Here is a 25,427-nt window from a genome sequence, read left to right on the forward strand (position 1 = left end):
TTATGCTTGGAGTCGACAGCCCTCAGCTGCATTTTAACCCACATTCCCACTGCCTTTACTACATCTGTGTGATGCTGCACTCACCAGAGTGGAACAGACAGAGGTCGCAGGCTTTTATACACTCACTGCTGGGGAACAGGAAAGAAGAAGCCTTGTTTTTCACAGAGAATGTGTCAACAATAGGTTGTCTATTTTTGAAGAGGGATGGATGGCTGTTCCAATTGGATTCTCCCTGTGCCTTAATGCCTTCAAAAATAGCTATGTGAAATGCACCATTAGCTCCGACTGCAGGCATCCAAAAGAACGTGTGTGTCTGAGTGTGTGTTTGTGTGCCTATGTCTGTACTCAGTATCTGACTCCAAATGTGAAGGTGGATGCTTTTTTGGAAAAGTGACATAATTCCAAAACCAGAGGCCTGGCAAAAACAAACACATACAGTATTTGTGGGTGAAACCACTTGATACCCTTGGAGGCTATTAACTCATGAACAAGGCTGTTAATGTTCGTAATACTAATCGGGAAAGTGGGCAATTTGTAAGCAGAGTGGAGCTTTTTGGCAACAACCCTACCTACTCTGCCGTCGCATGGTTTGCATGAGAAGTCCAAACTGTAGCAACACTTGTACCATACAGAATAATGTTGTGGTCAAACTCTTCAGGATTAAGCAATATGTGCTGTCCTTAGTCACTTTACACAAAAAGTAGTGATACACTTGGACAGCCCTTTTTTAAAACAAATATATAAGATGTTTACAGTACATGGCTTGAATGAGGAACAAAACATTTGAGGATTGCAATAAAATGTAATTAGTTTGGATCTGATAATGTGTATGCAAATCTGAATACTATCCCTGCCGTAATGTTTGTCTTATCCATAATGTTATCCTGATTTTGGCATTGTATACTGTATATTTTAAATATATTTTCATCTTGTATCGCAACTACTGTCCTCTAGATAAATATGTTTAATATAAAGAAAACAATTGTATCTAATTTTTTAATACAAGATAACTGAAAAGTGTAGATCAGCGGTTTTCAAAGTGTGAGGCGCGCCTCCCATGGGGAGCGCCAGAGAGCTTCAGGGAGGCGCAGAGTGAGAAAAAATAACGAGAAACAGTGAAATCTAGATAGTTAACTTCAGCTAACTTTATGCGAGCGGCCACATGGATCGATTTTTAGTGAAGTTACCTAAAGTGAAAGAGGAGACAGCGTCTGGCAGAACACGTCAGAGATGGAGTACTCGAGTCCTAGGACTCGGACTCGAGTCGGGACTTGAGTGCCGATTTTTCGGGACTCGTGACTCGACTCGGACTCGCGCACGATTGACGCGACTCGGACTTGGACTGTGAATTCTCGCACAGGCTGACTTGGACTCGGACTCGTGAATTCCCCCCCCCCCACGATGACTCGGACTCGACTCGTACATTGCCGCTCCGACTTGGACTCGGACTCAAGACATTTTCTCTGGAGTCTGATGTCCTCTATCCTGTATGGCGAGTTCACGTACTGGCCCCGCTGTTCCAGTCTAGAGATGTCTACAGACACACCCCGCATCATGCTGTATGCTTTCACACATTTCTGCTTCCACATTGGAAAAGAGCAGCGCTAATGCTCGTTATGTGGAAACAATATAGAAGAGAAGGCTCCGTAACACTTACTCTCAGGATCGAGTTCAGACATATAGGCTGTCTTGAACACTATCATCAGAGTAACGTGATCTAATCAATAAATAAAGATTCAGCCGAGAACGAAAGCACATGGCTACTTAACATGCAGAACGAAGTCATTTTGCAATTGCCTAAGTAGCATGTGCTTTCTGGGGCTAAATCTTTATCGGTAACTGATTAACTGGTAAAAGTTCCTTCAAATAAGAGTCCCGATCTTATTACTATCAAAATAAAAGTGCAAAACGAAAACTTACCATAGTTAAATATTGGCATACAATATAATCACTTCTCTAAAAGGTAACTCATTTTAATATAGTTTATTTATATTAATAATAATATTAATATTATAAGATAAGCTTTATATTTGTATAGCACCTATTACAAGAATTGTAGCCAAACTCGCTTCACAGCAGTTCAATAGACAGGATAACAGCAATGTAGCAGGAGCAGCTACATTTCAAAACATATATCCACGAAGATTAATACATGAAGACTTGTGACTCGGACTTGACTTGGACTCTTCTTAAGTGAATCGGAATTGGACTCGAACACAGGTAATGATGACTTGGACTCGGACTCGACTTGGACCACTCCTGGGTGACTCGGACTTGGACTCGGACTCGACTACGACTCTCCCTTGGTTGATGCGGACTTGGACTCGGACTCGAAGAGTGGTGACTCGAGGGTGACTTGGACTCGTGAATGGTGACTTGACTACAACACTGGAACACGTCACTTGCACACTTTTGGCTGTCTGTGGAGACGTTCCCCCTGTAAAGTGCTCATTCCCTTCACCTCCGCCTACCTGTGTGAGTGCGGATTTTCCGCATTGACTTTGATCAAAAGCAAGTACCGGTCAAGCATGGGCGGATCTACCGGGCATGGGGGCATGGGGTGGCAACTGCCAACCATACTTGCCAACCACACCCGATTTTCACGGGAGACTCCCGATTTCATTGCCCTCTCCCGGTTTCCTCCCGGGGTCATATTTCTCCCACATTTCTCCCGATTTCTTACAAATTCAGATTTACTCAGGACTGTTTCCACTCGGGACTTTAATACAGCTACACCATTGTTTGGTTTCCATGGTAGCGAGTCTCTTTAGTAGCGCGCGCAACTCAAAAGTCTGAGAGGGTGAGGAAGATAGTCACAGCAAACAGAACAAGAATCGACAACTCTACTCTCTGCTCACTCCTTCCTGTAAAATACAGGTCCAGCCCACACACATGCTCCATCAAGGATGGTACTACAGGCCGCAAGGTAGTGCACTTACAACTACAATAAGCATGTTAATGTTAATCTAATACAGCTCCGGCTATCCACTAAACGCACTAAAGCTTTAGATCTTAATACGTTTGTGAGGCGTTTTGCTGAACAAGATGGTAATCGCCGCATTCAGCTGTAATGGACATGCCAACTTGATGCTCTGCTCACGGGTGACTCGATGGTTACGATGATGACCTTACGTGTGTAAATATATTTTATTTTTCTTTGAGGGGTCTGCCCCCAAAAAACATTTTTAAGTCCTGAGTAAAGTCAAATAAGACGGTGTAAAACTACACTGCCCAGCCAAAAAAAACTAAACCACTTTGATTTAACTAGGCCAGTAGTAGGTAAGGGCATTCCACTGGATAATAATACCCCTGCATTATAGCAACAACAACCATTGTGTTCTTTCTAACCAAATCTCTCTCAGAGGGGCGTGGAGAGGGGCTCCTTGTTTTCATCTAAAGTAACAGACAGAGAATCAACACTTTTGAAACAGGGCTGAAACAGAGGGGTTTATGGCATGCTACAATGCATGATCTGTTGAGTATTTCGAGTCAATGGCTTCGGAGAGATGTTTGTATATATCTGAAACCTATAATATAGTGATGAAAAACAGTATAATAGGGGTATAATATAAGCATTTAACCATTTTCAAGCTTTATTTGATGTTTGATGTTTAGAGCGATTTAGCTTTCTAGCCCCTCTTCCCGCCAATGAAGCTTCCACTACTTCAGACAGCACTTGACCCTGGTTAACTGGCGAGGAAGTGGATGGTGTTGCTGTTCGGAAGAACACACATTGCTAGAAAATATCACTGTCTCTGGCTTTGGTCTTCAATATCAGGATACATGTATTTATTATCCTTGCAAGAATGGAAGTAGTCATCACACGAGCTGCATGGGAATAAATAGTTCCACGAAAGTGTCCTTGACTTGCTTATATACAAGATGAGTGTACACAGTCACAAGATGGAGGAATACTGGTTCAAAGCAGTATTCAATGTTAGTTCAGATAGATAAGGTCTGCGTAAGCAATAAACATGACAGTCAATGTCTATCTCATCGAGGCTGAATCATCATGTTAATCGTTGTAACATAGCTATCATATGCCTAAACAGTCCTGATGCTCTTCTAGGTAATATAGACATTTTTATTGATTGGGATAAACCCCTTGAGATGCACCATCTCGTTTTTCAAGGGGTCCCAACAATCATACATCCGGTTACGTACACAGCTACGTAGGGCCTTTGTTATCATGTGCTACTTGATATTAGAAGAGTACATTCAGTATTTTTCCCAACACACATTCGCCATTCTAAGTAGCCCTTAATCACAATTCTCCATCCCAGACTCGCAGCTGCACTGTTTCCATTTGTCAGAGAAGAATGAGGCCAGGTGGGTGCAGATGATAACCAACGAGTGATGAATCTGGAGGACCCTACTATGTGTCATTTTATTCAAATAGGAGTACAAAAGGAGTCCATGAAAACATCACGGCTAGTCAAGGAATGTGTAGAGATCTTACTGAAGATAAAGCTGCCTTCATATGACCTCAGTTAAAAACGGGTCGCCGCTTTTCCTACGGAGAGAGAGCTGATTAGGAAGAAGTGCTACCCTCGCCATTGAGCACTGCTTGAAATTGTCACCTGTTGCTGCGCTCTGAAGTTCAAACTTTCAAATTCAAAAGAACTCAACTGATTTCCATTGACTTTTTGCTACATAGGGACGGTAACAATAGAAACTGAACAAAACTAGTTGTTTTAAACGCAAAGCTCTGCAAACTACCTCGCGGTGAGCAAAGACCAACCACATTTCATGAGTAGGCAGCTTAAAACAAACCGAAAGGATATTTTAATTACATATTCTCAAGAAGAACCGGGGCAGCAGGAAGAAATGGAAGATACACGAATGTTGTGGAAATGTTGATTCGTCCAGAAACTATGGAGCCACCTTTTTTGTCCTTTGAGCTCTCACTTTCTTTGTCTTCAGTCCCAGTTCCCACAAAAACCCCTCAGGACAAGCTAAGCACCAAGGCCCTGAACCCACTGCAATCTTAACATTGGCTTTCTAGCAATAAAGGGTCCATGAAATTGATTTAATGCCACACAGGCTTTTCCTGGGTGGCAAGAGTCTCTAATGCCCCTTTCACACCAACGCGTTTTCAGCCTGAAAAGTACCGTTTTTTCCTGTTCACACCGCAGAGACGCCGCCTCTTAGCTCCGGAATCCGGTTCACTTCCAGCTCCAAAAAATTGTCGGTCTAGAGCAGGGGTCTTCAACCTTTCTTCATCTGAGAGCTACTTTGAAAAAATGAAAGTGGCCAAGAGCTACTTGCATCACATCGCTTACATTTATTCACATAGCGCTCATCAGTTTAATTAAGCTATACTTTTGTACACGTGTGCAATTGCAATACCTCAAGCTTATCACAAAAGGTCCAAGAAAACGAAAATGTCTCACATATTATTATGGCCCACATAGTGAGTACTTCACTGAGAATTCACATACATGTCCTTAATCACCACCTGACAAGCATCTTATGGCACTTATGGTCAAATAAGTGCATTCACTCTTTGTTACAGTCAGTGAGAGGACTGGCGCTGCATGGAGTCCACCATAGGTGTATGCTGAAGTGTAGCCACTTAGGTTCACTCTAATAGAGTCATTTTCATGTTCATCAGTCAGCCTTGTTCTGTATTTAGATGTCATTCATGTCAGAAAAAGCTGCTTCACAAAGGTCTGTAGAACAGAACCAACCAAAGCAGACGTGTTCAGTGCTGCTTGGTGAATGTTCTTATAGTTTTCTGGGTCTTCAAGGCTCCAGAAATGTTGTGAGTTTTGCTGAGACTTCAGCTGAGCATGATTTTGGAGATGTATAACCTCCATCTCCATCTCCACAGGATTGACACTGAACAGTTCAGCCATCTTTTTCATCTTCTTCTTCGTCTTGACATGACATTTTAAACCATAATAAATCAACTGTAGGTCTAGCCTCCATATATCTGTGTGTGAAGTTGTTCCATCCTCAAAAACAAAAAAATAATGCTTCTGCAGTCGAGCTGCAGCTTATAGTTACGGTCTGCTGTTAAAAAAAGGACACTGAATGTCCTGAATGTGGCATCACACACATGACTTGAGTCTGAACACAGCAGACAACAGGCGTATAAAAACTAAAATAGTGCATGTGGGTGCACACTTACTGTTACATGAATCCCATGAATGTATGAGACTAAGTTAGCTTCATCATATCTCAATCAGTGATTAAGTGAATAATAAAGTTTCTATCGGGTCACTGTCAGCCTGTCACTCATTATTTTCAGGGAGGGGGCGGGGCTTGGAGGAACGGAGGAGACGGTGATCGCGGAAGCTTTCCCCTTGCCTTCACAAACTTTATCAACTGAAAATAGCAAGAGGACATTCATACTCTGCAATCCAAGACTTGATTAAATCCACCAAAAACCTGACATGACGATAACGAGTGTTTTTCAAAAACACAAATCCCTCCCTGTGTGTCTCTGAGCCGCAGCGACATGGCCTGACTCAGAGCGGGCCGTGTCGCTGTTGGTTCTGGACTGGTGTTGCTGGATAAAGCAGACTGCTCCATGTGTGGTGTAGCTGTGCCGCTGTCACGTCTGTTCCTTGATCTCTGCGTCACCGACCACTTTGATATTCGTGTGACAGAAAAAATTCTAAAATAAAAAAACGTTATTGTCCAGCGGCGGCCGAAAAATCAAGAAGCAACCTCACTACGCTATAATCGATAATCGAGCGGCGAGCTACTGAAAAGCTGCCCGTGAGCTACCGGTAGCTCGCGATCGACGTGTTGGAGACCCCTGGTCTAGAGGCAAGACCTTCGGAGCTAAGAGGCGGCGTCGCTTACGTCTCTCTTACGTCGAGGCGGGTTGAAGTAGATGCTGAAGACCACAAAGAAGTCTTGCATTTCGCATGTGATGTTTGTAAAGTTCCAAGTAAAGTCGTCCCTTGTAAAGTCGTCCCTTGTAAAGTCGTCCCTTGTAAAGTCGTCCGATGCCTTCCATTTCGTTTCGTAAGAGGATAACCAAAGCGAACAGCGCTTCAATACAATCGGCCATTGTTGTTGTTGTTGTCGATGTGAGGGATATCCGCACGGTTTGGATTTGATGAAGCAGGCATGTAAACGGTGATGTCATGACGCAGCAGCGGCAGCTCTGGGCGGTGTGAACAGAGCGAGAGCAGAAAAGGGAAACCGGAGCTGAACCAGAAAGCTCCCGCTCGGAGCTAGAAAGGGAAAGCACTGGTGTGAAAGCCGCAAAAGAGGGCAAAGCAAGGCACTGGCTCCCACTATTCATTAACATCTACTAATCCCACTTTGTTCAAGTAAGTCTGAAAGTTCAGCTGGCAGGCCAAGCGTCCCACTGCTGAGGCAAAGGGGAAATGTGGAGCAGAAAATGTATAACAGATTAATTCAATATTCCTCAGTTTATCATAAACCGTAGTTTCTATTTTTCTCAGTAGACTTACGGCCCGTCCACACAGCGGCGTGCGTTGAAAGCTTCACCATTCACTTTGAATGGGGTGACGTCACTTTTCGCCGAACTGCATTGTGGGAAGCGACGCGGAGATTTGGCTCACTGCAAAAGTTGAGCAATGTTCAACTTTTGAAGCCTCGGCAGAAGCGTCAGCCAATCAAATCATATGCCAGTACAAGCTCTAGCCAATCAAACCGCTGCTTGTGTGTCAGGGGCGGGAGATTCATGTGATTGGTTGTTGGTCTAGTTTCAGACACGCCCGCCGGCAAGCTTCAATGCACGCCGCTGTGTAGACGGGCCGTTACTGTTATTTTTAAATTGACATTGTTACATTAACGTACAATTAAATACTTTTAAGTATGCAATTGAAAGGTAGATTGAATATACCAAATCACATAGGTTGCTCCAGTAAAAAAAAAAAAGATGGCAGCTACTGAGACCTGCTAAGCTAGCACCTTACAGTAGGAGTTTAGTAAGGTTTCTTCTTCTTCTTCTTCTTCTTCATCATCATCATCATCATCATCATCATCATCATCATCATCATCATCATCATCATCATTTAGTTGCTTCCTTATTTGATGATTGAAATATTCAACTGATTAACCAAAATGAATATACAACGGGGGGAAATCAATAACTAACCTCTAAACCTAAACTAAGGTTAGGAGCGGCTATCTCACAAGCTAGTGTACACGTTATATAATGCTGAATCATTAAATACAGCTCTGGAAAAAAAGACCACTGCAGTATTATCAGTTTATGATGTTTTACTATTTTAGGTACTTTGTGTTTGAATAAAATGATTTGTTTATTCATATAAACTACTGACAACATTTCTCTGTGTTGGAATTCAACAGACACTGGAATGTAATGGCTGCCATACATGTAGAGGGTTAGGGTTAGTCATTTGGAAAGATTCGGAGTCGTCTCTTCATTTTTTACAGAGCTGTATGTAGTTGCTTTGCTAGAGTGTCTGGTAAGTGAAGACCAGTCCTACAGCACCCAGTTGACAATACATTATATTTCTCACAAATTACCAAGTCAGATAGCAGTGACTGCAGGCTCGGCAGCGTTATGCTGAGAGAATGTAGCAGCAGCAAAAAGTATTGTGTTTTCTGTCTATATAACAGATGTCAGAAAGTCACATACTCACCTTTGTTTACCTTCTTCAAAAACAGCATTCAATAGCCGAAGCTTCGGCCACTGTATCCACATGGGGAGAGTCCTATCGCATTGTTCCTTTAAAAAAAAATATTGAAAGCAAAACACTATATATGGACAATCATCACCCCCTGGTTTTTAATTATGTATTTGTGCTATTGCCCATTTGTTTTACATGAGCACTAACCAGAAGGTACTATCTCTCACACTTTGTATGAATGAGCTTTGTTGCTCAGTATGACAGCTGTAGAGTGAGGAGGACGATCGGCATCAGGGATGTCTCATGATAGTTTCTGTCTGAAAGATACGGTCTAAAGCAAGCTTCTCTTCTAATTTTAACAGTTAAGTCGCCGGCACGTTTCTGAAAATGTTTGATATTCCTTACTAGAAGCACTTGGAGTGGCTGTGCAACAACGGTTGAGCAATTAGAAAAAAAGATGCTGAATGCTGCACTTTTTTCTCGAGGCGGCTGATGCTCAGAAAAAAGATGCTATGTGGACAAACACCATTAAAGTTCTGATTTGGAAGTCTGTCTTCCAGAAATGGCATTTATAAACAACTAGTTTAAAAATATTTTTATTTTCAAATGGGACAAATACGAAGATGAGGGTTTATCAGAAAATCAGAAAATGTTAGCATCAATAAAACATATCATATCATTGCTCACACAGTCTAAATTACAGGATGCAATTACATTCCTGCTAACTTATATGTTACCCATATAAAACTTGAGAGATTTGACCACAGATGTATCTCAGTAGTTTTCACAAGTGACTTTAAACATTTACCAAGGAGCCATTAAAGCCATCTGTTAAACCACATTATTTAATGTGCACATGCGGAAACAGTGATTAAACAAATGAATCAATTAAGAGTGCCCTCTTTTGTGTTTTCCTCCCAGGCTTCCCAGCAGCAGCGTACGGTCCGGTGGCAGCGGCAGCAGTAGCGGCGGCGCGTGGCTCAGGTAGGGGGGCCCCTGGAAGAGTCGGTGGCTACATGGCATACGGGCAGAACACAGGGGCAGGTAAAGGCTCTGTCGGTATTCTGTGTGGCCTGACGCTCTCTCCATGCAGTTTCTCACCTCTCATGCACACACAGACACTCACCTTAACATACAAACAGCTGCTGTATACAGTATAGAGAGCGTGGATTGAAGACCCAATTCCAACGGGCCCCTACACCTTCCCACTCTGTAAAAGAGTGTACTCCGTCTATATTCTCGTTATCAGCTGAATGAAGCTCCTTCTTTAATGTGGTGGGTGTAAATACAGCGGCAAGCGACCCCCCACAGGAACTCTCGTGACCTTTCATAACCATGGTTTCTAATAAGCATCTTAATGACATTTCAAACATATTTACTGCCATACAGTATCTTCTTGTTTTTAAATCTATTGTTTATGAGCTGCTTGATTTTTAGAAATGTGTTGTATAAATATACAAAACCTTACAGTCAAATGCAGACGTCTGTATGGGATGATCCTTGGTAAAAAATATAAATAAATGTAACTTTCAATTTGTTAAACGTCTTATTTTGCAATTACAAGTAAATATTTCAGCATGGTCAATGACACTTAAAGCTTTGCAGGTGGTCAGGTAGTATCGCTGGTTAAGTCTGGCCGGATGCAGACTCCCTGTTGGAGGGTTTAATAACGCCCCCCCCCCCTAGCTGGTGTGGAACGGCACTTAATGTAGAAAATATTCTCTCTCTTTTTGTCCTGATCCAACTATATAAAGACCTGTCTGAAAATTGTCCAATTTTTGTGTCCGATCACAATGGTTTTTTCGGCGGTGCAACCATTAGCCAATAACCAACCAAGGTAATCACCTTATCACCTGAATCTCCTCCTGGAGCACCATTGTGTTTTCTTAAACCAATCATCTCTCAGAGGGGCGTGGCCAGCAGCAGCTCGGCTGTGGTGGCGAAGTCCATAGGGACTTGGCTTGGGAGCCGGAAGGTCACCGGTTCAAGTCCCCGAAAGACCAAGTGCTACCGAGGTGCCCCTGAGCAAGGCACCGTTCCCTACACTGCTCCCCGGGCGCCGTACATAACGGCAGCCCACTGCTCCTAACACTAGGATGGGTCAAATGCAGAATGTACATTTCCCCTCTGTAGGACGATTAAGGTATATAAAAAAAGAGAAATTAAATTAGCATCTAAAGCAGGGGTGGGGAACCTTTTTCCTCTCAAGGGCCTTTTCATTTGGCCTTTCTTTCATGCTGTGCAAAGAAAAAGCAACCTCTTAATCCAGATATCTGATACCAGATATTTATGCCACGCAAAAACTGCGGCATGAGTACGGCTCCTTATGGGTACTGCAATTTCTGGTGCTCTCGTCAGACGAGACATATACCACGTGATGACACGTTAGGCTCGTGTTGTGTTCAAGGACCCTGACCTTGGCCAGGAAAAACAGGCACTCGCTTGTTTATTTTGTTTGCGTTCTAGATTTCTTTAATTTTTTTCTTTTTTGTGTGGGTTTCTAAATTACCTCGAGGGCCGTACCAAATGGTCTTGCGGGCCTTATACGGCCCGGGGGCCGGAGGTTCCCCACCCCTGATCTAAAGTAACAGACACAGAACCAGCACTTTTGAAACAGGGCTGAAACAGGGGATTATGGGATGCTACAAAGCATGATCTGTTTGGTGTTTCAGCCAAGCACTTCAGAGACATGTTTTGTATATATCTGAGACCAATAATATATTGTTGAAAAAGAGTAATAGAGTCACTTAAATACTAATTAATACTAAAATACTGTGTTGATTAGTATCATGTGTTCATACGTGCATAATAACTATGAGTGTAAACTATGTAAATAGTACTTAAGTACAATACCTGAGTAAATGTAGTTTGTTACATTCCACCACTGCTAAACACACGTTAGGAATACCAAATGCCCCCCCCCCCCGGCCCCTATATTTGAGCATTGAAAAAGTAGGTCAAACAACCTCTCCTCACAAAATAATACTTCCAATACCTCAGGACTCTGCTGCCGTCCGGCTGTTTGTTAAGTGCAAATATTGTGTATGTGTTGTGTGTATAATCTGTATTAGTGTGTGTTATGTGGTGTTTGCTTAAAAGTGTGCACATACAGTATTCTGACACTTGCATATGAACACATTCTTATTTTTTTTAAATGTGTCGAAATGCCATGAAAGTCTGAATATATGGTATACATGTTTAGAACAATAACAAATTAATATTGTAAAGCGCATTCTCACACTAACATATGTTAGATATCAAGATGTTTTATCAGGGCTCTAAATGAGCTGCCATCCATTCTAGATTATTAATGAGCTTCCGTATTGGGCTGAAAAGGACTGCTCTTTATGTTAATTACTCTGTGAATCATCGAGAAGAAGACCATTTACTGAGTAAAGCCACCGCAGGGCAGAAATAGAAAAAGGCCACATCCTTTTTAAAACTATCACAGGAAATTAAGCCTGTAATGAAAGATTACATTAAATGCCAGTGGTAATGCAGAAGATGTTTAATAGATAAAGAAAGATAGGAGGAATATAACAGTCACCAAACCCCTGTGAGTGAGCCTGCATTGAAGCACATTGTTGTAGCGGCCAAACGGCGGTACTACAACTCTCATGGCTGCCATGTGTTGTCATTTGGCCTTGACATGTATGTTTGACTAACATATGCTGTAAATCAGCATACATTTGTTTAAAGGTAAATCAACTACCCAGTATGAACATTTAATTATATCATTAGATATAAGTTGTTAAAGGTTGGAACCAGACTTTCTTCCCCTCTTCATTCATTTGACTGAGCCAAGAATGGCAGCGGAGTGGATGTGGGGTAGGGCTTGAGTTAACCATTAAGCATATGCTGTAAGAGTCAGAACATGTTGGCTTCTTTCACCACTGAGTAACTTTCATGTGAACCCAGTGTCCGGTTCTCTGTCACACACATTGCGTTAATGTGCTTATGTGTACATCTAGACCAGATGGATGGATACTGCAAGTTCATTGTACACAAGAAAGGACACACACACACACACACACACACACACACACACACACACACACACACACACACACACACACACACACACACACACACACACACACACACACACACACACACACACACACATACATGGTGAATTCGGACAGCTTAGCCCCTGGCAGTAAATGATATGAACTGTTATTTCCAAGGCGGGTACTGAACTAACCCCAGCCTCCCCACAACCTCAACCATCAACACAACGTGACAGTGCTTTTTAGCTGACAGGACAGATGTTAAAATGTATTCCTCCATTGCACACATGAATGAGGCAGATTAGGTGGGAGTGGGGGTTCATGTCATCACATCACTGGCTCTTGGATTGCTATTCTATTTAAATGATTGCTGTATGTAACCAGCACTTTGAACAAAATGGAGGAAGAACATACAGTATCCAGAAAATAAATAAATCAAACTGTATTCCACAAAATACAACAGCTGTGAGGGAAAACACTTGATGACATGGAGGAACACAAATGTAAAATTGCATTCCTTTTTTTTAAATGAATGTGTTAAAATGTAGAGTGTGATCCCTAAAATACTATTAGTTTGAAAGTTCCTTTCCGAACATCAAGGATTAACAACCCGACAGTCGAACCATTTGTTAGGAAATGTTCCCCGAAAATTACCATGTTTCTGTTTCCATGCTTAACTTGCTGTTATCGTCTTGGCAAAGTGAAGTTCCAACTGATCTCACAAATCAGTTGGCTAAAGACATTGAGAGGTGGTGCTTCTCCGACATGCTCTCAAAAAACCTAAAAGAAATACACTTACACTATTTGATTCACATACTGAAATACAAGTTGCTAAATGTTGCTCACATGAAACATTACATGTAAACACAATAATCATTGTAATGTTGTGTTGAGACGTGTTGCTGAAGAATATTATATTTAACAGAATTGCTGTATTACAATAATCATTTAGTATTGCAGGTATTGCACTTTTACCTTTACGGCTTGAATTCTCCATCTTTCATCGGCCTGTTCTAAAGTAAATGATCAACATGAAAGCATGACATTTACATGGTACGATAATAAAGAGTCCTTGTATCTCTTTTGATGTGGCTAGGTGCTAGTTGGTATTTATCTGAAAAAAGTCTTTTTGGCAGGTATTTATTGTGTGTTTTAACTGGGCAGTGGTTTGTTTCTCATGATCGGTTTTAATAATTGACATTCCCTTTGTCTTTTATTCAAAGCAACTAGAGATGTCCCGGAATCGGGAGAAAAAAATTGGGGATCGGGAATTTTTTTTCTTTTTTTTTTATAATTTCTTTTTTATTTATTTAATGTTACAAAACAAAAATGACCATGTTCACGTCTTAAAGTCATCCTAAGGTCTTAGTTTTGGTTTAAAATTACACAACATCATGTATGTGTTGCTTTCTTTGGGCTTGTTTTCAGACCTGGTTGCTTATTTCTCTCAAATCTGGCAACAGAGTGGGCGCAGTGTCTAATAGTAGCAGCAAGCTAACGAGAGGCTACGTTCAGCTGGTGACTCGGGAGTCGGGACAGAGAAAATGTCAGGAGTTTGGAAGTATTATAAAATTGAAAGCGAAGGCAGTGTAACAGCCAGATGCAATGTTTGCAAGGCAGAGGTTCCGCGTGGTGGAAAGAACAGAGCTACGTTCAACACGACCAATCTAATACGCTACCTGAGAAACAAACACCAACAACAACACAACGAGTACACAGCGGCCACTCAGGTAACGGCACTGAAACAACCAACACTTTCAGAGACTTTTAAAAGGAAAGAGACACTGCCCCAGAACAGTGCCAAAAAAACAGGCCAAAAAAATAACAGTCAAGATAGCTGAATTCATCGCGTTGACCAGCCGTTATCTGTTACCTTTTTTTATCTTAATGCATTGCATAAAGATCGGATCGGGAAAAATCGGTATCGGCAGATTGTCAAAATCAAATGATCGGAATCGGATCGGGAGCAAAAAAAGGTGATCGGGACATCCCTAAAAGCAACATCTAAACATTCTAGTCTGCATCTGATGGTGCTTGTTTTGCCTTCAATTAGCAACCATTAATTAAGAGAGCAGACCTCGAGGCCCGGGACCTCAGGACAGGTCTCCATTTGTTGATGTTGTTACATATCTAATTAAAGAGCTGAGAGATAAGTGAGCAGGACGCCCGCCTCCGACTGGGATACCCAACACCTATGGGAATGTGAAGGACACTAACTCGTACATCAAAGTAAAGCGTTGAGTGAGGAAATGATGTCTGAAAAACTACAAATGTTGAGTTGATTTTAAAAGTTTTTGATTGACACTCATTTTCCTGGAATAGCAATTTGAAATTATGAAGTTAATATTTTATACAAAATAAAACCAACAATGTTACAGTCCTAATGTGGTGTGTTTCCATGAAAGGGATTTCTGCTCAAAATGTCCTTTGCTTTGATTGTTTACGGTTACTGTTTTTAAAGATTTATTTGTTGGCTTTTTTTTACTTTATTTATTAAAGTATGCACTAAGATAGACAAGCAAGGTTGGGAAATATGTGAGGACTTATGGAGAAGGGCAACTGGCAGAAGTACCACATTGATATGCAGGGAAAGTCAGCTCCAATCAAATGTTACCATTGAACTCACTTTGATCACAATGACCCTGATGAAAGCCATCTCAGATTGCAGGACATTTTACTGCAGCGTTTTTGAGAAAACTGAAAGATTCATTTAGTTGAAATGACATAATATGTAATACATAAAAGTTATAACATTTCCTCATAAAGAAAGTTATTGTTCAATGTTCAGCAGAGTCTGCTTCAGAGTGACACTGATTATGGCCCCCTGGTCAAATTTGAAATTACTTTATGAAACAAAAATCCCCTTAAAATACTAAACATTACAAGATCGACCGCCCTGCACATCATGTGTCAGAGATAATGTGAGGAATGATGCACTGGAAATGTGATTCTGCAGAAAGGACAGAGAGCTAATCAGATCGCCAGCTGAGTAGCACTTGAAATGCTTGGCTCTATGAAACCTGATGTACTTATATGATTCTGTTTTCTTCAAGGTTGTGTCTTCCTGGTCGAATGTACTTATTGTAAGTCGCTTTGGATAAAAGCGTCAGCTAAATGTAATGTAATGTAATCAGGGAATATATGAAAAACATCACGAAACAAATGTAAAGTAATTCCGTTGAACAGAAAGACAACATGTTTCAAGTGTAAACACATTCAAACCATGATTCAAACACTCCAAATGTTCCTTAAGCCCCGCCTCCCAGCTTAAAGTCCCGCCTTTTATCTGTTCCGTTATGTTCGGTCTTGGCTCAGTCAAATTAGAGGGAAAATAACATGCATTCGGGTTATAGCACTGTTTACAACTGTCAGAACCTGATGATTTAAATAAAAAAGTTGGTACTGGGTAGTTGATGTAACAAACAGAAAATGATACGCTGATTCAGACACGTCTCTTTCCCAATGTACGTCATGGTGAAAAGCCATTTTGGCCAAAAGAGACTGACACGGAAGTTGGAGCACCACCATTTAGTCACTACGGAAATGTGTTCAATGGCCAAACATGTATTTAAATGATTAGCTTTCCAGTGATCTACACCCACCAGCCAAACTGGTTTAAACTAGTACAATCTGTAGAAGAGTGAGGGCCGATGCCAGAGAAGAAGCCGTTATGGGCCCTTTTCATCAAGCCGAGACCCCGACTTGGAAACCTGTTAGTGTCACATTTCAAATGAACAGGACATGTCTGACTCACTCTCATTGGTTTATGAGCACAGCTAAATTATAGAACATTTTTAATCATCATGTCTTCATTTTGCTTTAGTCAAAGTATTCAAGCAGTCATTTCTCCCCTACAGCTGTTCTCACATTAATACACAATTATTCCTTTGAGCATTTTTTTTTATTCTGTGCTTTAATTATTTTTCAGGATTAAATACAATAAAAAATGAATAAAACAAGAACACAAAATGTATATAATCATGAGTTAAAGTAAGAACGTTCAATGGAAAGTAATGAAACTTACATAAACATAAATAAAATGTCCAATAAAAGATCAAATAGAATACAAATATACGTATATAAACAAGTGGAATTGTGCACATTGACTATAACCTGTATAATACACGATGACCAGGGGTGTATAAGTATTCATAGGGTAATAATGCTGAACTGCAGTTTAAAACAAATATTAAATCAAGGTCATAATAAAATGTCCCCCCCCTCCTCTGTCTCCCAGGCTTCCCTGACTACGGGTTGTATTCTACGGCCGGCAGTGACATGCGGGGAGGGGGCTCCTACTCCCTGGCTGACTACGGCTCCCTGGGGGCCCAGGCGGCTCAGATCCTGCCCAGTGTTCACGCCAGCTCTTCCTGCAACTCCCCCAACTCCATCCAGCACCACCTGCACAGCCCGGACCCCTTCAAGAGCCCAGGTGTGTGTCTCTGTGTCTCCTGCACGCAGAGTCACACACAATGCAGCAACACCATGAGACACAGGGGAGGGGGTAACAAAGCAGTGAGGCATGACGCTGTGTGGCAATTTGCCCAGAATGCAGTGCGTGCTTTTCTTAGCTGTGCCTTAGGAGAATGGTTCATTTTTATTTCTGTTGTTGTGTCATTTGTTGGAGTATTATAAAAATACTACATGTGTTGTTTAGTACGAACCCTCTGGTCTGTAACAGTCTGCAGATCTTGTGTCTGGGTTGTGTTGTTAATGATGAGGACGTCAATAAATCAGGAAGTCAAATAGTGCAATAGAAAAATGCAATGAAAGCTTTTAATGGTCAGTGTGCTTTTTGAAACATAGGTGGCAAGTTGTTCTTGGTTATTTGATACTTTAGTCTCCAGATAAAGCAACACGTAACATTGCAAAAATGAACCAATGGTGTCGTGCTAGAGGTAGAGGAGCTGATGCCATCCCAGTTACAACCGACTGGCGCTAAGAGCTAGATACAAAACTCAAAACATAACGAAAGACGACAGACATCCCTTGTTCCTGCCACGGCACTCTCTAGAGTTACTGTGGCGTTTCCTGATCTGAGCATCAACATTATCTGGAGTGTATATTAAAAACTCTGCCCAGTAAAGGCTAAGAAATGAGCAAAAGAGAAGTGGGTCATAAGGCCGAACGAGGTCGAGGGGGTCAAATGACCCCTGAGAATAATAGCTGAGGGAAATGTCCGTCTTCCTGACTCATAGTTTTCTGAGAATGGGGCTGTGCATTTTCATAGACTCACTTCAAAGTCTAATAAGCAGCGGCACAAGTTCATCACACACACACACACACACACACACACACACACACACACACACACACACACACACACACACACACACACACATTGCATTAGTATATTTCTCCTAAACAATAGAGTGTTGGAGGGATGAGTTAGCATGTGACCACGTCCGGGCGTCCTCAGTGGATAACACGTGGCTCAATCAGACTTCTGAACATCCTCTCCCAGAACAAGAGTCCACCTTGAGCTCGGTGTTGATGCGCATCCATGTGACCACAACAGTTTGTGTATAGCCTAAGGTTAGCTACTCACTTCTGAAGATTGCATTGATGCCTAAACTGTTATAATAGTGGTACTAATATGTAGTTTATCCTGCTGAGCAAAATGTGTAAGTATCATAGACGTGTATTTGGAAGGAGCCCTGAACATTGAACTGACATCCTAGTGTACAGTATATGGTCATATAAACATTACTCCTCTAAAAAATGACCAGTCAGAAATATGAATGTGATCTGCATGTTGTTTCTTCTTCAATCATACACTGACGCGAGTCCATGGAAATGTGTCTCAGCCCTGCAGGCTTTTAGCATACATTACCCAGGACCCCCTGGGTAGGTGTGCTGAGCTGTGGAGGCTCTCCTGTGACAGGTGTTGATAAGACGAGGGGTGCTGTGCCCGATCCCCCTGTGCATGTTAGACAATGCCTGGCAGTCATATCTGAGGTCTCTGAGCAGTGCAAAGCAGAGCTCAGACACAGGCTAAAGAGAGGCTAACAAAGACATATATACTGCATATACCTGCAAGTCCATTGGCTTCAAATCAGTGAAACCTTTTAAGTACTACCATTATTCAAAGTGTATAGGTCAAGGTGCAGTGGATGTGTAGACTTTCAGAATTCCTGATATCTAAGGAGAGCTTTTTGAATTGAATTGAATTGATTTATTTAAAACAAGGGACAGTGTACATTAATCAACATATTAAAAACATGTAAAAGTACTGGAATTAGCCAAAAGGCTAGTTTTCATCGATTGTTCCACCATTTTGGAGCCGTTTTTGTTGAAAATGGTTTAAAATACATTTCCTCTCTCAATGTGTGCCTGGTCATAGTCAACCTTTATCTCTGAGTGCCAGCTGTGTAATAGTTCCTCTGGCTAATCCATCTCCTGGCCCCCGTCAACAGGAAGCAACCAAACCAGGCCTGGAGGCTTCCATGGGGCCAACAGTCCTGGCCCCGTAGCTAACCTCTATGGAGGCACCAGTCAGGACTCTGGTGTGGGAAACTACATCAGCGCCACCAGCCCTCAGCCGGGCTCCGGCTTCAGCCACAGCATTGCTGTAAGTATACCTATTCATGTGACATCATGACATCATCATCTTCATCTTCATCTTCCAGCCCATCAATTCTCACTAAGGCTCTTTTTTAGGCAGAAAGCGTTTCTATAATGTTTTTGTGACAATGATATCTTGACAACATATGACCAATTTATGTGACAGACTAGATTCGCCCACTTATCTGTATCTATCTAGGCTACTATATATTTATTTGTATATACTGTATATATCTTTGACATTGGTTTTTTAACCATGAACACCTACACATCTACAGCCGTCGAGTACGATCTGCGTACGGCGATAAAAGTGTAAGAAATATGTTCACCTATAAGCGCTCAGAGTAGCCTCACAAAAAAGGTAGTGCGCTCAGAAAACATGCACAGCGCTTTTTCTCTCCCCATTGGAAACAACGAGAAAAGAAATGCTGGCGGTCAGAACAATGTGAACAGAGGCCCTAACTCAAAGTGGTTAACTCGTTCTTCATTCATTAGCAGCACCAGACGACTACTTTGTTGAATTGGTGTAAAAACAGGCATCATTGTTTGGTCAGCTGCTAACTGCCAACCCTTTCTTTCTACATTCAGCTTGCCTTTCCTAAAGGCCACCAGTAACATAGTGTCTAGTTGACTTTCGTTACCAATTGAATGAGAGTGAGAATGGCCTGTTTTGATCTACTGTTCAAGTCAACAGTACACTAACCAAAAATGCTAACAATAGCCGCGTTCACACTGCGGTACTTTTCCCACAAAGGTTCATGCGAACTTAGTTCATGATCGCGTTCACACCAAAAAGAGCCGGTACTAAAAGTAGTTCATGCGAACCTTTTTACCTCCTCGAAAGTCCCTGCTAGAGAGCAGGGACTTTCGAGCGGCTCTTTTTTGAGAAAAGAGCTATATTCCTGATTGGCTGGGCGGATTGCAAACCACGCCCCGTAAAACTCCCAAAAAGTTTTGTGAAGCCGCCATTTTATTATCCTCGCATTAGCATTATTAGCGTTAGCATTAGCCCAGCGCAGAAACGCAGAGAGACTAACTTATGGCAACACAAAATAAAACATGGGAGCGGTGGAGATGAGGAGGTGTCGGCGTTCTGGCGATTTACTCGGAAGGCTTCAGTAGAAGCTGCTGGGACTCCCAGCAGCTTCTACTGAAGCCTTCCCCAACTCCGGGGACTTCCGGCCGGGGACTTTGGGCGGCAGTATACGCCGTGAAGTGGTTTGCGGCCTGCCAGTAAACCCAAAGCAGAAGAAGAAGAAGAAGAAGAAGAAGTGACGTCAGCGGCTTCATTTGCCTAATCCTCCTCCAGGGACTTTTTCTGGTGTGAACGCGATCTGTACTTAGTTCATGAGAACTAAAGAGTTCGCATGAACCTTTGTGGGAAAAGTACCGCAGTGTGAATGCGGCTAAGGCCTTTCGTGTTTCACCAGCTGCTTTGTGGTGCACACATACACACACACACATGCACACACACACACACACACACACACACACACACACACACACACACACACCACACACACACACACATCGTGAACACCATCTGGTATAGAAGAGAAAAAAAGTAATCTGAACATCTCATGTTTCATTGAGATCATGTTGAGGTGGTATGCATTAGATATGACCTGAAGTGTGCTGCGTGCACCTAACAAACTAAATCCACATCCATCGATGCGTTGTAGATTAATACAAAAATAGAGCATACAGAACATGCAGTTATCATGATATATAAAAGTTATGAAAACAGTTGTTTGGTTCCCCTTTTGGTAAATGCAACCGTCTTCTGTGTCGATAATTACTATTTTGAATTGAATATGCCTCAATGTAGATTTGTCCTCCCAGTAGATACACAGACATATTCATCATTAGTCTCTGTAGTGTTCACAGACATCATGGTCTGTGATTCTGAAAGATCTGTATGACAATCAGGTTCATTTTATAGACGATGACCTCAACAATGACTTCCTGCCGTCAAGGCTTGACTTGTTGGTGTGGTTACATGAGGTTTTACTCCATGCTTGTAACAGTAATCCGATATGCAGCATGTACTTTAAACCAGTGGTTTGTAACCAGCGGCCCTACACATATTAAATAATTCACAGAACATTTAAACTCATTTTGGATAAATGTGTTAACGTTTCTACAAACAATACGCAGTTCGGCTGGCATAGTTCATAGTGGAATATGGTATAGCTTGTGGGTCACGGTTATTACGGCGCAGTTCAAACCTTAAGATAACAACCTGTTTGTCTTTTCAGAAATCCCAAATGTTGCCATCTGACTCACACTGTGTGTTTCCATTCATGCTGTCATCCCATCCTTTGAATAAACTACACTCACAGTACTTTCTTTCAAAGAAGTGTGTACTGACATTTACAAATTGTACATTATAGGGTCCATTGATTGCGACAGCTTTCACAAATGGATACCATTGAAAGCTAACAGGTGACTGGTTGCCATCTCTTTTGAGGTATTTGATTCTATTCCCACAACTTTATCTGCCCATACAAACACATGTGTTGTTCTTGCATCCCTTTTAAACGTCTTGTGTCCCTGTCATGTCTGCTCCTAGCACATGTGTTGCTGACCTGATCATTCCTCAATGGGTTGTCACAAGAATTCACAGGGTTTGTGCCAGCAACAGCTCTGTAATGTGTTCCCATGGCGATCTCTTTAAAGACTCACATATGCATGCATGCATACAACAAGTTTGACATGAAATCCTTTGTTGTCAAACTTTGCTTTACCCACTGTTTCTGACATTTACCCAGTTAGTTTGGAATTCTAGGATGAAGGGCGGGGGAAGGTCACGTGTGTTTTCAAATATAACTTCATTAGCTTTTATGATGAGCACAGAGCTGCTTTTGTTTTGACTTTTTAACTTATTTTGATGAAGAAATGCAATTGTGAAACATTACATTAGAGCACACTTGATTTGACACAGGCGTATTTAAGTAGCTAAAAGCCTGCATGCAAATGATCTGTTCTCCAACCTTGACCATATGCTATTCCCCTACTCTCAAAAAACCTTAGCTGGTTCATGTGTTTCTGTATTGGGAGCGGCCTCTCGTGGTGACACCCTGCACCAAATTGAAACAACCTGATCTCACCAGAATGCGTGACTCCACCACGACTCCTTAACACCACAATGCGTGGTGGAGTCACGAACTTTGTTACATTTACGTGTCTGCACCACGCAAACAACCCCAATGTAAAGTGAATGAGGCTCCTTTGTCGTGGTGCACACACGCATTTCTACAACGTCCCGCAGTGAGCTTTTATTCTATACAACGTTTTTTTTTTCAAATCTACTTTATAGCTTGTAGTAACTCACGGGAGGCTTCTTTTATTTTATTTGTATTCATAATAATTAAAAAAATTCGTCAGAATGTAAAAATTACATTAGTTACGAATTTGTGTTCTCAAAAAACAGTGCATTGTGTGTAATACAACTGTGATTTTTATTAAATTAGTTAGTTTTTAAGGAAGGCCAGAGCTTCAGCTGTGTCAAATAGATTGTTCCCTTTAGTTAACGTTATTTAAAAGATAATGATCATGTCCCCTGTATTGTATTACGAGCGTCCATTCCCATTGGATAACGGAGAATTGTACACCCGGAAGTAAGAATTCTCCTTACTGTCGATTGATTTTACAGTGATATCTGCACTACTCATCGACTAAAAAACACCAGATTATCCTTGTTAATTACACAACATTGATTGGTTTGAATTGTGTGCAATGCTTTGGTATTTTTCCCCTTCGATTCGGAGAAACAAAGATTTTTTCGGAGTTTTAGGATGGCCGAAGACACTACACTACCCAGAATCCTCAGCTATCGTTTGGGACTACACCATGTGCTTAGCTTGACAAACCCGTGATCAGTCCTCAACCTCTGTGATTGGATGTTGGAGTGGCAGTGTGCGAAGTTTACACAGAGCGTCAAAAGGACTTTGAAATGGAATGAAACCCATCGACGGCACACTATTCAAAACAGGAATCGAACGTGTCCTACCCCCCTCCCCCCCTTAGGTCACAGGCTCCTCCAACAGTGCTACGCAATAAAACAGATGCACAGAAAAAATAGTGAAATAGTGCAATAAGAGTCTACAAGTGATTGGAATATGATATATTAGATACATAATTTCTAAGTAGCAGCCAGATGAATGTTATGGATGTTGTTTCTAAGTTCAGGTGTTTAATAATCGTATAGCCTGTGGGATGAAGCTGTCTCTGTGTCTGGTGTTTTAGTCCGGATGCTGCGGTACGCCTGCCAGACGGCAGCAGACAGAACAGTTTGTGGCTGGGGTGATGGTGGTCTTTTATAATCCTGAGGGCTTTCTTTAAGGTTCACCTGGTATTTTTACTCCACTACATTTATGTTAGTACTTTACAGATTTGGATTAATGATGTGAAATATAAACAGCCCTTAAATCAGACTTTAGTTACACTGAGTGAAATTCAGTGAAGGTGATTGTCAAGTGCCAAAAATCAGGCAAGATATTTGATAGTTGGTTGCTTGAGAAGACTACATATTTTATCTGCAGATCCGTTTTTTTTTTAAAGCATATTTATTACTCGTTATTCTCTAATAGTTAATTAAAGGACTGTATATAATTGCTATTTTGCACATCCCTTTCAAGATTTCAAGATTTTCTAAGGTTTATTGACATATCATATTACACAACAGTGTAGTTATGCCAATGAATGAAAAACTTGAGTCACAGGTTCATCAACAGTGCATTACAAGACATCTATCAATATGTGTGTATACTTCCACCATTACACTGTCGTATTCTGCACATTTCTTATACTATCTACATACATAAGATTATAATTAATGTGTATAATATCAGTTAAAATAAGTGCTTCAACATAGTTAACATTGCAGGAAAGTTGATTGTCAAGTTCCAAAACAAACCATGCAATTTAGACTTTGTCAGGCTTAATATTTAGATACCCCCAAAGCTTTTTTCCTATTTAAATGAAGACCTTAACCTAAAGTATTCTTTAATGTTTAAATAAAGCCTTATTAGTTAGCACATCCTCCTATCAGGCACTAAACTGTTTTATTCTAGATATCATTTGAGTATCTTCTTGATATTTTCTATTCTATATTTATATCATTGACCTTCTACTTTCCCACTATTTTGTATGTACTCTTAATATTTAAATGTTTTCATAAAATATAACACATTCAAAAGTGCTTTACAAAAATGAAAGACATTAAGAAAAAGGCATTTTAAACAGTCATTAAAAAGCAACACAATCTTCCTGCATTGCAATTACTAACGTGCAATAACGTGCTTTAACCAGTAGGTGGTTTGGGTTAAAAAGCTGTAAAGTTTACAGTGTTAACAAAATAAGATATACTGCCATTTCTGGTTTAGTTTACAACGAATATTATTTTGTTATTGTTTTGATATTTGTAACACAAAAGCGATGGAAAAACCCCACAGCAACACAGAAAGATGACCCAGTCGTCTAGTAGTTAATAAAAAAACAATAATATCAAAACCAAAATATGACTACTAATTTATTGATGAAATTAAAACAGAACAGTAAAAGAATAGTTTCCGGTCTATTCTGTAGCCCGATCTCTCTAGATAAATAAATAACTAAACCAGATGTGTAATATTTAATGCAGCCAAACCATTTATTACAATCCATTCATGTGATGACTTCCAAAGAGTAAAGCAAGCACTGCTGAATAAAGTTATGATTTTCTCTTTCCGAAACCTTTTTTTCACATGGAATGCAGTTGGAGGTTCAACCAATCAAAGAGCTTGAGGACTGATCACGGGGTTGTCAAGCTCAGCACATGTTGTAGTCCCAAACGATAGCTGAGGATTTCTGGGTAGTGTAGTTGTCTTCTGCCATCCAAAAACTCCGAAAAAATCTTTGTTTCTCCGAATTGAAAGGGGAAAATACAAAAGCATTGTACACAATTCAAACCAATCAATGTTTGTGTAATCAACAAGGATAATCTGGTGTTTTTTAGTCGATGAGTAGTAGTGCAGATATCACTGTAAAATCAATCGACAGTAAGGAGAATTCTTACTTCCGGGGTGTACAATTCTCCGTTATCCAATGAGAATGGACGCTCAGTAATACAATACAGGGGACCATGATCATTATCTTTTAAATAACGTTAACTAAAGGGAACAATCTATTTGACACAGCTGAAGCTCTGGCCTTCCTTAAAAAACTAACTCATTTAATAAAAATCACAGTTGCATTACACACAATGCACTGTTTTTTGAGAACACAAATC

General features: G+C 41.0%; 1 protein-coding gene across 4 annotated transcripts in view; it reads left to right on the forward strand.

Annotated features, from left to right (window-relative positions):
* The window catches only part of LOC117457617 (RNA-binding protein Musashi homolog 2-like), a 245,990-nt gene that overhangs the window by 219,244 nt on the left and 1,319 nt on the right, over positions 1–25,427 (forward strand). Inside the window, exons 11-14 of one of the 4 annotated variants that reach the window (XM_034097778.2) lie at positions 9,504–9,626; positions 16,830–17,024; positions 19,009–19,163; positions 21,550–21,626. In XM_034097778.2, coding sequence (XP_033953669.1) covers positions 9,504–9,626; positions 16,830–17,024; positions 19,009–19,163; positions 21,550–21,591 — 515 coding nt within the window. In that variant the 3' untranslated portion in view covers positions 21,592–21,626. The remainder of the gene's footprint in view (positions 1–9,503; positions 9,627–16,829; positions 17,025–19,008; positions 19,164–21,549; positions 21,627–25,427) is intronic. The other 3 variants (XM_034097779.2, XM_034097776.2, XM_034097777.2) reach the window with 3 other exon arrangements.

This window comes from Pseudochaenichthys georgianus, chromosome 13, assembly GCF_902827115.2.
Source record: "Pseudochaenichthys georgianus chromosome 13, fPseGeo1.2, whole genome shotgun sequence".
In the NCBI taxonomy this organism is placed as follows: Eukaryota; Metazoa; Chordata; class Actinopteri; order Perciformes; family Channichthyidae; genus Pseudochaenichthys; species Pseudochaenichthys georgianus.